The 16617-nt window shown below is 36.5% G+C and overlaps 1 protein-coding gene across 3 annotated transcripts in view; it reads right to left on the bottom strand.

Moving 5' to 3' along the window:
• LOC140144077 (peroxisomal acyl-coenzyme A oxidase 1-like) overlaps positions 1–16617 on the bottom strand; it is a 49356-nt gene that overhangs the window by 8944 nt on the left and 23795 nt on the right. The window contains exons 3-11 of one of the 3 annotated variants that reach the window (XM_072165914.1): positions 14994–15154; positions 10848–10955; positions 9879–9998; positions 8731–8846; positions 7481–7650; positions 5086–5248; positions 3687–3877; positions 2332–2493; positions 1111–1216 (exon numbers count right to left, since the gene is read on the bottom strand). In XM_072165914.1, the coding sequence (XP_072022015.1) occupies positions 1111–1216; positions 2332–2493; positions 3687–3877; positions 5086–5248; positions 7481–7650; positions 8731–8846; positions 9879–9998; positions 10848–10955; positions 14994–15154 (1297 nt within the window). Of the gene's footprint in view, positions 1–1110; positions 1217–2331; positions 2494–3686; positions 3878–5085; positions 5249–7480; positions 7651–8730; positions 8847–9878; positions 9999–10847; positions 10956–14681; positions 14843–14993; positions 15155–15734; positions 15896–16617 lie in introns of all 3 variants that reach the window. The other 2 variants (XM_072165915.1, XM_072165913.1) reach the window with 2 other exon arrangements.

The following is a 16617-nucleotide window of genomic DNA, read 5'->3' as shown; positions in this document are numbered from 1 at the left end:
AAGGGTCAGGAAAAACATTTTAGCATTGCTCAATTCAATAGAATCTCACAAAATATATGTGTTAGAAGTGCTTAAAGCTTATATTTTGACAAGCAAACTGTTTGTAATAATGAAATATTCTGTTCACAATTGAAAATGTCACATCCGCTTCTATAAATTGTAAACAATGTTTTAAAATGAACACTAACACAGGTTGATATGTTTCAGTATATCCCATTTAATTTACTGGGGGTGTGAAAACTCGTTGAAGCATTATTTTCTGAAATATACTCTGCTTTACAGTATGTGGTTTCCGTTCACATTGACATCAGTCACATCCAAAATTGAACAAACATCAGAATCTTGAATTTGACCTGTGTTTTCAAACTGGCTGATATTATTTGTGAACATTACCCATATTATGACCTTCAAAGCTGTGGAATATCAGAGTCATTCCTTGATTATTAAAATTGTTGAGTAAACCTTTTCATGTCAATTTCCCTTTTTTACCACAAAAATTACATTTGAGTGGCCATAAATTTGTCATTACACAACAAAAGTTGCCCAAATTTGGTCAGAAGAGAGCCTATGACACACTTGTTTATTTTAAATATCTATTATATATGTATTGGACAGTCAAAGTATAAATATTCACTTCTCAATATTTATCCAATTTGTTAAAAAATTACATAACATGAGATAATAAATCATAATTTTCTTCAAGAAGTAGAGAGATTTAAGCTGGGAAATGATATTTTTATGAAAATCTGGTCTAATTTGGAAAAGAAAACCCCCATTAAATGAAATTTAATCCATTTTGAAAATTTCGAGTTTTTTTCACCAAAAGTGGCGCCTAACCGTGAAATGGGCCATATGCAAAAAATTTTTTTTAGAATTTCTGAATTAGCAGATCACTGATACTGCCTGAGTACTACCAGCCGATCTAACATTGCCTCTGATTGGTCAATTACATATTTTCACTTTAATCACCAATCAGAATGCATGGAGCTTTGCAAATAATTCATTTTTGTGTGGTGAAATTATTCTAACAATATTGCTGATTGGTCCGATTGATAATGAAAACTTCTTTTTGGCCAATCGGCAGGTAGTTCTCAGTGTTTTATAGCCTACCTGGCCAGCACGTAGAAGATGGAGGTGGTTCTCATTTGAGGCGATAACCTGTGCGCGGCCTTTCTTAAGGGAATCTGTCACTCGGTCTGCTGCCTCGTACACCAGTCTGAAATATCAAAAACAAATTATTCTCATATCAGACGTTTTCAATCAGCAATGCGAAAAGTGACATTGTGCACAGCTCAATTACAAGGGCTAATTAACACATACCGTATATGCCGCCACTGCGTGAACTTTTCAAAAAGGGGGTGCTCATTAGAGGTCATTTTTACCAGAACTCACATACGCACACACTAACTACAGTCCAACCTCTCTTATCCAACCATGATGGGACCAAGCGTTGTCCGGATAAGTGAAAAATCCGGATAAGTGAATTACTTGTAATTCTGCATTGACTGTCCCAAGTACTGAAATGGTGACAACAAAAGATTGTTTAAACATGGTGTAATAACACTAAGAGATGGCTTTAGAGTGCTTTTTGCAACATAGATGTCATTCTAAGCATTCAGAGCATGGAATTACCCGGGGGGCACTTCAATATGAAATGGATATAGGTGTAGGGCTGGCACTTTCGCACTAAGGGGCATTCGGTGAGAGCAAAATGTAACAAATATGGGGTCATTGGGTGAGAGCATGATTTTTGGCATTCGGTGAGAGCAAAATGTAAAAAATATGGGGTCATTGGGTGAGAACATGACCTTTTTTTTTAATGGAATCTTTGGGTGAGAGCCGAAACAGCGTCACAAAAACCTCGAAAATCGAATTTCTAGTTCTAAATGGCTTCAAATTTCATTGTTTTTTCAAAATAAGTAACAAAATTAGTGAAAAATGAAAGTTGCTGTTCAAATTGAACTTGTAAGGGTCTTTGGGTGACAGATCAAATGGAAAAATAGGGGTCTTGGTGACAGAGCATGTGTTCGCAAAAAAATATGGGGTCTTTGGGTGAGAGCGATGCTGAAAAAGGGGTCTTAACAGCCCTACATACGCGTCACCTCCAAAGTTGGAGTGCCCCGGGAATTACCTGTGGTAAATCATCAAAAACATATTTCCCCGTGAAGATTTCACATCCGGATAACATAGAGATCCATATAAAACAGGTCCGGATAAGAGACGTTGGACTGTACACCTAAAACAAGGTTTGCTACAGGACACACACACCCCCACACACCTGTACATTTAGACCTCGATTCATGTCCACATAGATTGAAGTAAATCCCTTACCTGCGTGCCACATGTTTATATGCCTCAGTCAGCATCTTACTGCACAGGAAATCCTTGTCATTAGCAGCAGAGGATCTTGGTTGTGGAGTCTCAGCCAGGTAGGACATGACACCTCCAACCCCCTTACCAGCCCTCACATTGCGAACACATTTCAGTAGGTACCTGTGGATGGAGAGGACGGGTTATAACAAAATCATTGGAAAACTGGCATGAAAATTTTCCTGTCCAAGCAGGAATTCCTGCTTTTTTGTTGTCCAAATTTCCACATTTTTATATATTTTTAGCCCATTTTGGAGAATTTTTTTACACACTTTTTCCTGCTTTTTCAGAATTTTCCTGTTTTGTCATGTAAATCTATATGCTTGGGAGCAACATGACTTAATACTTGTGGTCTGCACCCTCAATGCAAGATTTTGATTTGCATTCATGAAGGTTCTCCCAACCATTTGGCATTAAACTTAATTAAAGGAGTCTTCTTTTATCATGGCCCATAATTAATATTTAGGCTGTCAGCATTCTGAAACTGAAAAAAATAATCCAAAAAACAGATGAATCCGACAAAGATAGAGTCAGTACCATCTTGTGCAGTAAAAAAATCCCAGTTTCAAAATAAGGATTGGTCGATTGGTTAATTAAGGACCAGAGGAGATATTTTACCCTTCCCAGAATCCTCATTACAGGGACTGATGTCACTCCTATTACTTTGTACAGGTTTCCTTTGTGTTTATATTGAGAATAGATTGGCTAAACATGGGTTGATAGTCAAGACAAGAAATAAACATATTTGGCAAGATCTGGATGTGCTCTGTTGAGGTATCACTATCGACCCCATATGTTGCACTAGAAAGCAAATCAGTACAGAAATTTAAAATGAAAATGCATTGTGCGAAGTGTAAGATATCTTCTTTGTTCAAGAACCAACAAATAATCACATCCCTGCTCTTCCCCATCTGACTCATTAGCTAAGTTTTTAGAGCATTGGTCCAGTGAACTGAAGGTCCCAGGTTCAACTCCTGTGTGGTCAATGATTTTTTTAACTGGCTGTCATTTTTGTAAGTGTAGATTTTTATTGAACTATTCTGCTAATTTGCATAAATCAATAGGCCTCCCAGTTTCTCTCAAATAAAACCCATCAAAACCTACTACCTTAGCAGTAGCTATACCTTGTGTCGTTGGAGTTTGGCAGTGACATTGCATGTTTTAGGTTGCGTAGCTATGAGATGATTTTTAGTATCACAGCATAATAGGCTCATGTAGTATACAGATGCATTTTGACGTCACTACCAACCTCGAACCCTCTAAATGTTTTCCTTAGCCAGCTGCCCTCCCCAGTCAAAATCATCTGTTTTCCTTACCTAGCAGTCTGCAGCATCATGACAGTATTCTCCCCTTCGTAAGTAGCAGCTGGGTTCTGGTTTGCATAGATCTCAGGGAAAGCACTTGCCGATGAGTAGCCGTGACCACCGCATGCAAGACGCATCTCCTCCATGCCGGCTATCATCACCCACGAGGTGAATGCTTTGAGACCAGCTGCTGTTGCATGAAGCTGAAAAGAAAACAATTAACAAAAAAATTATAGAGAATTATGTCAAAATGTTGCAATCTTGCATAATTTCGTCTACTTTGTGCAGAATTTACACTTGAAATTGTGCCATTTTTGAGCAAGTCAGCCGGAAGACAAAATTGCCCAATACAGGTGTATACCACTGATTTTATACTGGGCCAAGATTGATGGGAATTCATGGGATGGACCGTAAATTTTTGCCAGTAAATATTATTTATTACTATACCTAATCCCATCATTCATTGTCATAATAAATAAGGGTCTACTGAGCTCAGCAATGCTTTGCTGTCTTCGATAATGGTTCATGTACGCCAGAGCGTTCGATAGGAACAAGCGAACAGTATATACCAGTTTGCTGAAAGCTATCAGAGCGTTCAGCAGAGCAGCAGGATTATAAACACGGTCGATGGTAAAACCATAATCAATTTCCTTTGTGTTCAGTAAGTACATATTAACGACCCACTCATCAACTACTCAAGTGGTCATTAAATAAGCATGTCTGGGGTCGTGTCTGCGGTCAGTAGAAAGTCAATAATGTGTGTAAGTTCAAGTGGCAAGTTTTCTGTGTCACAGAAAAACGGACAAATTCACGGAATTTAAGAAAAAAACGGAAACACAGAAAACATGTTTTTCCTTGAGAAAAATAAAAAAGAAGAAAAAATAATGAAAATGTGAGGTAAAATTAATGAAAATGAAGTCCGTATTCAAAGATATCAGGCTTAAAACAACTAAAAAGATAACGCAAGTAACTTCTTTTTACCCTGATTTTTAGCGGAATTTAGTATTTAAAACCACACACGGAAAATCGCGGAATTCTGTGTTTTAAATCAATGAAAACTTGCTACTCTAGTGTAAGTTTATGTTTACATAAAATGGTGTAATTAGGTTTCAATGGGTTGTTAATTCAAGCATGGTCGTAAAATTGATTTGATCAATATTTTGGTCACCGCGTGGTATCGGAGCGGAGTGTACAATTAAGTGGAGCCTGACAGAGTTTGCTACAGGCTTTTATGGGTTTGGGCTCTGATAAAAGCCAGGTACCTCTCCGATACAATGCGCTATCAAAGACAGCAAAGCATTGCTGAGCTAAGTAGACCATAAAAGCTGTCCTCCCTAAGAAGGGTAAATTTTCGTCGTCTTTGCATTTGATGGGGTACGGATGGGTATAGGATGATCGATACTAAACTTACCTCAGGTAGGGAGCTATACTCTCCACTGGATAACTCAGACATATATCTTGCATACATGTCTTGCATCTGTCGTCCAAGGAATGTGAATGCATAGGCCGTGGCAAGGTTGGGGAAGAGCTTGAGTTGTTGACTTTGGTATTCTAGTACTTGAGGTTCTTTGGCTCTGAAAATGTTCAATCAAAGAATTGTAAGCTCACACTACGGTCAATCAGTCATGCATGTTTTTTTTCCTTCAAATTACCCTAAAATGTGACCATCCACATCGAAACGCTCGTAAAGTCGGCCCCTGGTCAATTTTGTTTTCTTCCGTGTTTAGAAAATATATATCATAAGCTTTACAATGATATATCATTGGACTTCAAACGATATCCAGAAGCGGAGTTATGGCTTGTTAAACTTTGCTCCTCAGTAAAAGGGTACATTATTTTGGCACTACATTATTTCTCTTTTTCTACATTGCTGGTATTAAATATCAAATGGTCATAATTGGCGGTCACTTCAAATCATCCCCAAGTCAACGAGGTTCAGGAATGGCCTCTCATTGTTAATTGTTGGTTAACCCACCACTTGAACAGGATTTAGCCAAAGCAAACAAAGACTAAAGCTATTTACTGTAAGTATAAGCTTATTATCCTCTTCAAAAATAAGATTAAAGATTGGCGTTTGACTGGACTAAAATGAGAAACATGTAGGACAATTATTAGGTACATTATGAATACAAGCTTTATGCACATTTTGGACTGTAACTCGAAATACAATTTGCCAATTTTACGAGCGGTTTGAGTTTGAGATGGATGGTCACAAATAATCACACAAATCTGTAAAATAATTGCAAATTTGTTTACTAAGCTTCCTTGCATTTTTGTATTCAAATCAATTCACTTGGGCCAACAATGGTCAATTTTAAATGCATAAAGACAAGTTAAGGGGTGGGGTATGAACGTTTGGACAGTATTTATTGTGGGACATTAGAGCACATCAGATATATCAAATTGCATTCTCAATATGAAGAATGTCCTTCGGATATCAAATAATTTTGATTTTTTGAAATTCGCAATGTAATACACATTTTATGGCAAATGATTAAAATTTGATATTTTTGATATTTAACAGTACTCGAAGTAAACTTTATAAATCTGATGATTTATACTTAAAGTGTATGTAGGTGGGATGAAATGCCGACGATCAATTGAAAATTGTGACCTTTCGTATTGAAGATATGGATTTTTTTTCCCAAAACACACAAAAAAATTAGGTCTTTTTGGGAAAAAAATCCATTTCTTCAATATGAAAGGTCAAAATTTTCAATTGATCATTGACTTTTTCTCCCAGCTACATATACTTTAAGAATATGTCATTAAATTTATGAAATATACTTCGAGGACTGTTATATATCAAAATGTGAAAAATATCAAATTTTAATAATTTTTCATAAAATTTGTATTATATCATGATTTTCAAAAAATGAAAAAAAATATATCAGAAAGACATTCTTTGTATTCAATTCGATATGTTTGATGTGCTCTCATGTCCCACAAAAAATACTGTCGAAACGCTCAAAACGCTCATTCCAGATCCCTTAAAGCCACATTGTAACTTTTCCATAAAATGTTAGCGTTTCCTGTCAGATATGTCCCCTTTTAATTATTTTGGAGAATTTGCTGTGACAACTCTCTTAAGCCTGACAAGTGAGGTAAAGCAAAGAAAGTTGGAATTTACTACCAGCGCCGATGTCACCAATGCGTATCACTCCATCGGTCATGCTACAACACGATCCTTATGACCGTCCCGCACGCCATGTATGTACTGTACATGTTATGTACACGTTCAACTAATATGTTAATTGTAATAATTAAGCAATGGTTCCTGCATTTTATTCAAAATCTAAGATTTTGACAAAACTACAGCACCTGAAGTCTTGATTTTAGCAGGGTATGTTATTAGTTTAATAAAGGACATTACAATCGAGTAAAAAACATAATTTTGAAAACTATTGAGGGCATCTTCCTCAGAAAATGTTACAATATGGCTTTAAGGGTATACGATGTATTGTTGGTCGAAGCAGCAAAAAAAAAGTAGTTCACAGCATCTTGCAAATGGTAGTGAGCTTAAGCACAAATTGCATTGCTCAATTCATAGCGAGCATGTAGAAGAATTCAAATATCACAGATATACTTTTGTAGGTCCTGTGGTTCTTGAGTTATGTTGTAAGGAGGGCTGAAACAACAACACTTTTGTAAAAGCGTACATAACTCATTAACAACAATAAATTAAGCAAGTTTTCAAAGTATATGATTTGTAGAATGAACTTTTGCAAAACACCAAAGTGTTATTTTTCAATAATATATTGATTCAGATAATACCTCGTATACCCTTAAGCTAAATAGAGACTCACCCAGGCATCAGTTCTGACTGTCTACGTACAGCACTGTAGCGGATTGATATAGTGGCACCTTTAGCTAGAGTACGTCCCATACCACCAATGATGAAGGCACGGATGAGTATCATGCTGCCATAGGTTAGCTTAGCTGCTGGAGGGGCTACATAACTACCATCTGGCTCAATCTGCACAATAAATCAAAGTTTCTTAAACAGTTGTTGCTTTCCTTTTATTTATTTCACTGTGTTATTCATTATTCCAAATTAAATGTGATGCGATCAAGCAAAATCAGTTGGAACTCGCACTCGGAAATATCAAATTTTCAGTTTCTTAAGAGGATAGTAAAAAGCATTACAAAGCTGCATTTTGCATAAACCCCCATTGAAATTGAACAACCAGTTTAAAAGATATGAGCAATTAAAGGGTTTCCAAAACAGCAGGAAAAAAAGGGAAATATTTCCTTTGTTTGGCTGTATCTCAAAATCAATATTTCCGAGTTCCGACTGATTTTGCTTGATCGCACCACAAATAATGCAATCTCCCGTATTATACCAGGTGATAGAGACACAGCTGGGTCTCAAAATGATACTTTTAATCTCCAAGTATTCTGCTTCACATATGATATAGACAAAAAAAAACCTTGGACTTGCCAAGTAGGGTCGGTTGGTCAGGTGTTTGTTTGGTGTTTTTTTTCTAGGAAAAGCTCATTGACCCTAACAATTAATTACTGAAAGCTTGAAAAAAAAAATGTTGGCAACATATTTGGCAAGATTTTGTGATTTCTTAAAATTATCCACTTTGGTCAAGAACAGCTCTCAAAATACACCAGGACAATGTGCCCTAAAATTGTACACAATCACCCCCATAAAAAAAAGTGTTAATATTGACCTCCCCTAATGAAACAGCTCTTATGATTTTTATCAACATTATTAAATCAGCTAATTACATGTGCTATAAGCTCGCAATATCACTAAGCAGTAGTCCATGAGAATGTTATAGCTCCATAAAAATTTATTGGGTATTTTTTCATAAAAAAGAAAAACAGGCTTATTTTGATAAATGACCCCTGCCCAAAACTGCTCTATAAATTTCATACATCCACCTATGGAAGACATGACATTATTATAATCTCCCACACAGATGGTGTAGAATTCAAATGGAGTCACCCATTCAGGTAACTCCATTTGAAATTCATACTCCCTGTGTGGAAGATTAAGATCATGTCTATAGATTTCAACTGGAATAGCCCAATGGTGATTTATTACCTGGGAGTACTTCATGAACATGTTCTCTCTTGGTATGCGCACATGGTCAAAGCGCAGGAAGCCATTGTCTATGTTGGCGTAACCAAACTTTGGTCCAATATCTCCCAGCTCAATTCCTGTAATAGTACAACAATACAATAAGTTTAAAAAAAAACAAGTTTTGGTCATAATTTGGTTCCCTATTAGAAAAGTACTATTCAATTTCCTTTTCAAGTCAAAAAACATTGTCAATTTGATGATTTCAATGCTGTCAATGTTAATAAATACATTGAAAACATTGACAAGTCAATGTTGGGAAAGACATTTTTTAAATAAATTAAATTAATACATTGAAACATCAAAACACCTTATTTCTTGTAGGTGTCCTGAAAACTGAAACGCAAATTTTTTTCAGAGATTTATGCTAAAATATACCTCAAATTGTGACATGTGAAGTCAAGGTTGTACATTATATTACTGAACAATTTATTTTTATTAAAACTGTATCGTAAAACTTTTTTTAATGTTTTTCCTCAGTCACTTATTTTTCTGAAAATAACAATTGCATGGTGTCATCTCACATGTTTCTCATATAGTGTTTACAAAATGCTCCCACCTGCACATACACGCATCAAGACACAGACAGACAGACAATCATATTATACCTGGCATAGGCATGATCCTCTAGGCTAATTCTGAGTTGTACTATAAACATGTGAATGCCCAGAGTCTTGCCCTTGAAAATCAACTTAGCTGCTACAACTGCATGAGTGTATATTCCACAAATTCCTACTTGTCAAACATGTAGATCGGGGACATCGTGTGTAGCCATCCGCCTGGGACTATCCAACCATGATTCTGCAATGTCGCTATGCATGTGTGAATATGTCCCCACTTTGCTGGGAAAAATCATGTGTGTTTGTATCCCCAGTTATATAGTATGGAATCAGATATCAGACTCTGTACTATGCAATAGGGGATCTCATCGCATGATGCCTTTAATGCCCTCTAGGAGGTTATATAGCCCTATTATTATAGTAAGAAAATCTGGGATATCCCCCTTTGCAGTTGTATCAGCAGAAATGTATCCCTGTTTCTCACGTTTTACAAACGCACCCCCTCACACACACACTACACACACATCTGAAATACACCAAATCACATTATACCTGGCATAGGCATATGATCTTCTAGACTTCTGAGTTGTACCATAAACATATGAATGCCCAGACTCTTGCCCTTGGAAATCAACTGAGCTGCTACAACTGCATGGGTGCATGTTTTCCCCACTGAATTAAAATACAAAAAAATGTAAGGATTATTATTGATACATAAATGGGCATTACTTAACTACCGCCACTTAAGTGATTTAAGATAATTCTGTTAAGATTTAATGGAATTCCCTTTACCCCCTCTATTGTTTATTTTCAACAGACAGAATATAAATTGGGATTGTATAGGATAACCGGATAAGTTTTGATTTGAAGGTTGGGAATAGGGTTAGATTTTATGCTTAGGGTTAGGAATAAAAGATTAGAGCTGAGTGTAGGATTGTGGTTGATATTGCTTCAATAAAATGTAGAATTCCATAGCATGAACTTTGCAAATGTGAGACACTTTAATTGTTTAATCAAAATACAGTATGAACCTGTAAATTATTATGTAGTTTGTTGAATTTACTGCATAATTCTTGTGAGAAATGATCTCATTGGCCATTAGCAACAGATGTTATTGCCTAATCGGTTGAACTAACTTGATTGCTGACATCTTTATACAGAGGCAATGGAAGCATTGGTGGGGCGTGTCTATGAGATGACAGTCCTCCCTAAAAATACCAAAGAAGAGCATTAATTAAAAAAATAAAGCTCCATATTATCTATCTGGAAGAAATCAATCAGAATTGCCCTGTGAACCTGCTTGTTTAGCCTGATAAATAGGCCCACATGTACATGTTTTGGACAAACATAGGTTACAAATGCCAAATTTAACCTTGATTTAAATTTGGGGCTAAAATATTCTGAAATTAATTTTTTCCATGTAATTACCCCTGTAAAAACAGCTCAAAATCTGCTTGCTGCCCCCCCCCCCCCCCAATTTTAATGTTTCTGCTGCCACCATCTTTATGATAATGCACTTACAGTTGCCAGGCCACCATTTCATAGCTGTGAGTGTTGGACTGTGCAGAACAAACTCTTGAGTGGCGGGGTCATAGGTTGCGGTTGTCTCCAGCCCACGAAGAAATGTTCCTATGGAATCAAATTGTTGTGACATATTTTAATACAAACATTAAGAATCAAAAAATATTTTCTCAGTAAGGGTAAGTTTTTAAATGGTATTCTGCTGTCTGTAGTATATTTGTCTTATAAATGGTAACAAAACAAATAAAATTTAAAATTTTTATTGCTCAAATGACGTATTTGCAACAAAATAGTTTACTGTAAATAGATTGTAGCATTTGTAGGATTGTTGATAAAATAATTCAAACATATCATTGCTTGACATATCCATTGAAAAAGCACTCACAACTTTAGCTTTCACCATCTGTTATCTACATTATACAGCATACATCTGCTTTCTACTGAAGACAGTATGTCTGTTATCTACTGAAGACAGCATACCTGCTATCTACTGAAGACAGCATACCTGCTATCTACTGAAGATATCATACCTGCTATCTACTGAAGACGCATACCTGCTATCTACTGAAGACAGCATATATGCTATCTACTGAAGACAGCATACCTGCTATCTACTGAAGACAGCATACCTGCTATCTACTGAAGACAGCATATGCTATCTACTGAAGACAGCATATCTGTTATCGACTGAAGACAGTATATCTGTTATCTACAGAAGACAGAATATCTGTTATCTACAGAAGATAGCATACCTGTTTTCTACAGAAGACAGCATATATCTGCTTTCTACTGAAGACAGCATACATTTGCTATCTACTAAAGATAGCATACCTGCTATCTACTGAAGTCAGCATACATGCTATCTACTGAAGACAGCATACATGCTATCTACTGAAGACAGCATACGTGCTTCAGAACACCATAAATCCATAAATCAGCCATTACTGATTATATTGCCAAAGCAATCAACCGTGATGAAGGTATCATTTCTCTTAAAATTATGTATACGGTCCACTGCTGAAAACAAAAATATCGTCACTTCCTGACAATTTTAACAAGAAGTTTTGTGCGAAAAGCAGTGGACCAAGTCACCTGTGATCAAGCCGTCATCACAGACGGTAAAAGCTAAAGTTGTGAGCAATTTTTCAATGGATTTGACAAGCAAAAATGAAAAATAGGCTACCGTAATTTTGGAGTAAATAACAGATGTTGCAATGAGCCATGCAATATGTGTCAAACCTTAAAACCTCATGGGCAATACTGCATTTCTTACAAAGCCCCTGATTGGTTAATGGTTAAATGTTAAAATCATCTGAGTAACCAATCAAAATAGAGCTTTCAGACCTCTTGGCAATTCTTAGTCAGACCTTTGACTATTCTTACCATATCTCTGATTGGCTCAAAACATACATTATCCTCTTTTGTAACCAATCAAAATAATTCTTTGAGGCTGACCGGTAGTGCCCATGGGATTTATGTTCAATGAAGTGTAAAGCAAACACACATGAATTATAAAGTGGTATATAGAGTGTTATTAAAACCATGCAATTACATTATAAATGTGTGCATATTGTTAGAACATAAAATTATGATAAAATGGCTAATAAGAAGCAGAGTGAATAGCAGAAATGTGAATACAAAAAGCAAAACCATATGCATGAAAAACAAACAGACAAACAGCTACATGTACAAACTGTTGTGTGCAGAGCGACATACTACAGACAGGAATAAGCAGACATGGACAGACACACCCCGCCAAGAAGACAGACAACACACAAATTGGTTTAAGCATGCAGACAGTATGTTGGCCATGGATGACTCCACATCACAGGTGAGATGCACACTCTAGGATATACTTCAACCTTCTATTGTGCACATAGACTGCATGGCAATGAGCGCCTTACACTCATGCATAGTATCGTGCCATGAGCACCTTACACACACATGCTGTATTTGACAAGAAACACGCCCACTACGCAATCATTTGCCAGATGCACGGATCTGAAAGCCATGCGGATCCCGAGAGTGCATTAGTGTGGATCTCACACCGATGTGGAATCACCAGTATAGGCCTATAAAAGGCAACTCAGTCAACTGTCCGCTAATGTTCATGACATACACAGTGACGGACATACACATAGACAGCCAATGATACCAGACTTCCCCAGGCCTTTGTGGATTATAGGTTTTGACAGATGTTTGAATTTGGTGCATTTTTGCCAAGTTTGTAAGGCAAATAATTAGAGTATTTTTGCATGAAAAAAAAAGAAGAAGAATAAAGTGGAAATCTCAGTTATCAACAGTCATCTTCAATGTGACAATAAAAGCACATTTAATGGCCATATTTTCTTCCATGATGCACACATTTGGCAAAAATCCTTTTTATTTATAAATTGTACAAAACATAATTTAAAACCTGGGGAAATCTAGATAGCAACAATATGTTGACAGTTGAAGGCAGCAAATGTAACTACAGGCATGTGAGCCAGTGTTGGAAAATTATGAAATTTTCAAAGTTATGGAGTTACCAGCATTGTTAAAACAAACAAAAAGTTGTTGACAATAAAATGGCAGGCAGAAATGTATTAATTTTTTTTTTTTTTAGAACTTGCAACTACATCTCTTACATAAAAATTCATTCAAAAATATGTATACGATACTTAATTCAAAAGATTGCTATTATTAAACTTTCAAAATTCTGGCTCAAGTATCAATATGTTTCATATATTTGTTATTTGTATGTTTTGGTTGCTTTAAAATATTATAATTGGGCAACAAGGATATCCATGTATTTTTTTCTACTACCTTTGCTATAAGCATACAACGTATGCATGAATGAAATGCTAGCCAACTTATACTCCCATATCTACATGATTGCAGTGGTAGCACCAGGATGGGGGAAATAGGGAATGGTAAGAAAATTTAAGAGAGAGATAAACAATTTTTATGTCGAAATAGTTTGCTATGTTTTTTGCCTAAAAAGTGGAACTTCCCCTGATTTTTCATTTTGAGGAAGGGGGGGGCAAGATAGGTGGTAAGACCCCATGCCCCCTGGCACCTTCAATACATGATTGGCATACACCCACCCAACATACACAGGGCTGGAAAAATAAAAAAAATCCCTGGAAGATGATCAAAATTTCCCATAAAAAAGACAAATTTCCCTCCAAATTCCTCCAATGTATTTCTTTGTTTAAGGACCTTAATTTCTTTCCAAACTTCCAAATTTCCTGGGAAGGAGCTTGCCACCTTTTTTCCAGGCCTGAACATACCATGACCAAGTTCAGTCTGCGCATGTACCAAGGATTTCATAGTTCAGTAGCGACGGCTCCCATGATAACCTTTGTTCCTCCGTCATTTGCATTGCTACAGTGTGTTGGAACATTGACCCATGCAAGCCGAGGTTAAGGACTTCAGTTCCTATAGTTGCCCTATAAAATGGCACAAAATACACACAAATGTGGCATATCAATATCACCTTAATGAAATAATTGCCTTAGGCGATGAAAAAAACCCCTGTTTTACGGCCCGACCGAACCCGATTTTGCATTTTGGGAGATGTTTTTTGTTTTTATTAAATTGCTAAAAATGTTTCTGGCCAAAATGTATGAATTTTGACTACATATGTTTTTAAAAAAAATTGTAAAACTTTCTGTGATATTTTAGGGTAATTTTGCTCCTAGCCGGCCGTAAAACAGGTTTTTTCGCATCACTTTTAAAGTCATAAAAATAGGACATAAAAATATACAGTTGACCAAAAGTGGCGGGGGAGAGGGTCCTGCACCCTGGTGCTACCACTGCTGGATTAGGCACATGTATACGCCACCAACATACCATGACCGAGTTCAGTCTGCGCATAGGTACCAAGGATTTCATAGTTATGCAGTAACGGCTCCCATGTTAACTTTTGTTCGTCTGTCATTTGTGTTGCCACGGTGTGTGTGAACATGGAATCGTGTAAGCCAAGGTTCCCGACTTCAGTTCCAATATTTGCCCTATATAAATAGCACAAAATGCACACAAATGTGGCTTATCAATACCATCACCTTAATGAAATAATTGCCTAAGGCGATGAAAAAAATCCGAGGTGGGGTCCCCCACCCTGGTGCTATCACTGCTTGATTGCCACATATACCACCAACATACCATGACCGAGTTCAGTCTGCGCATAGGTACCAAGGAGTTCGTAGTTCTTTAGTAACGGCTCCCATGTTAACTTTTGTTCCTTCGTCATTTGTGTTGCTACAGTGTGTTGGAACATGGACTCGTGGAGACTAAGGTTAGGGACCTCGCTGTCAACAGTTGCTCTATAAAAATGGCACAAAATACACAAAAATATATCACTGTTCCATATATTCCACAAAGGTCCTGGTTCATTGTATGCTTACAATACGCGCCAAAAAAACATCCGAACATTTAAAACAAAAGCCATTTCTAAAAAGACACTACACTAAATTAAAAAAATAAAGTAGTCAATAGATAGAGATAGAGTCCTTACTTTACTGTAGGTAAAAGTCTAACAGAATGAGGAGGGAAGACAACATACACAAGCAGATTCCTATTATACTGCCGCCCCAGAGGTACACGCCCAGCTACTGTGTTACTCAAGAGTACCAGTGCAGCATCAGTTCAGTATCAGTGTGTGTAATGTAGATGTGATTCCGAAGCATGTACTCTCGAGTACCCACACAGGTACCACTCTAAAGTGCCATTATGAAGTAGCTACAACTGCTATGTACCTCTGGGGCAGCAGGGATAAGAATCGGGTAGTGACAGTTAACCACTTAATTGACAGCGTGCAAACTTGCAGAGCAAATAAAAACAAAGAAGATAATGTGCAGCTTTGAAAACATCAAGTAACATCAACGTGGTCACATGGATCCCTACCGTGGCCTAGCTCAGTCTGTGCATACGTTCCGATGACCGTATACGCGTAGGCTTTCTCCATCCATAATCCTTGTTGTTCGGGAGCCATTTGCGAGTAGATAGCATGAAGGAACATGCTGTCATGTAGTTGAAGATTGGATTCCTCTGTCTTGTTTGCTGCTCTGTTTAGACGGTGACAGGGGTTAAATTCCGATTAGGAAAGGCATTTTAGTTTATAGATTAGAATTTCATAAATAAGTTAGTGCCTTAAGGGATCTAAAATGAGCGTTTATTGCGTTTCGACAGTATTTTTTGTGGCACATGAGAGCACCTCAGACCTATCGAATTGTATTCTGAATACGAAGCATGTCTTTCTGATATCAAATAATTTTGAAAATCACAATATAATACAAATTTTATGACAAATTATAAAATTTGATATTTTTGAATTTTTGATATATAACAGTCCTCAAAGTAAATTATATAAATCTAATGATATATTCTTAAAGTGTATGTAGCAGGAGGAAAAGCCGACGGTCAATTGAAAATTTTGACCTTTCATATTGAAGATATGGATTTTTTTCCCAAAAAGACCTAATTTTTTTGGTGTTTTGGGAAAAAAATCAATATCTTCAATACGAAAAGGTCAAAATTTTCAATTGATCGTCGTTTTTCAACCCACCTACATACACTTTAAGTATAAATCATCAGATTTATAAAGTTTACTTCAAGTACTGTTAAATATCAAAAATATCAATTTTAATGATTTGCCATAAAATGTGTATTAAATTGCAAATTTCAAAATTCAAAATTATTTGATATCAGAATGACATTCTTCGTATTCAGAATGCAATTCGATATGTCTGATGTGCTCTAATGTCCCAAAATAAATACTGTCCAAACG

The sequence above is a fragment of the Amphiura filiformis genome, unplaced genomic scaffold, assembly GCF_039555335.1.
Source record: "Amphiura filiformis unplaced genomic scaffold, Afil_fr2py scaffold_39, whole genome shotgun sequence".
Lineage (NCBI taxonomy): Eukaryota > Metazoa > Echinodermata > Ophiuroidea > Amphilepidida > Amphiuridae > Amphiura > Amphiura filiformis.
The sequence above is the reverse complement of the archived record's forward strand: the minus strand, read 5'-3'. Positions and strand labels throughout refer to the sequence as shown.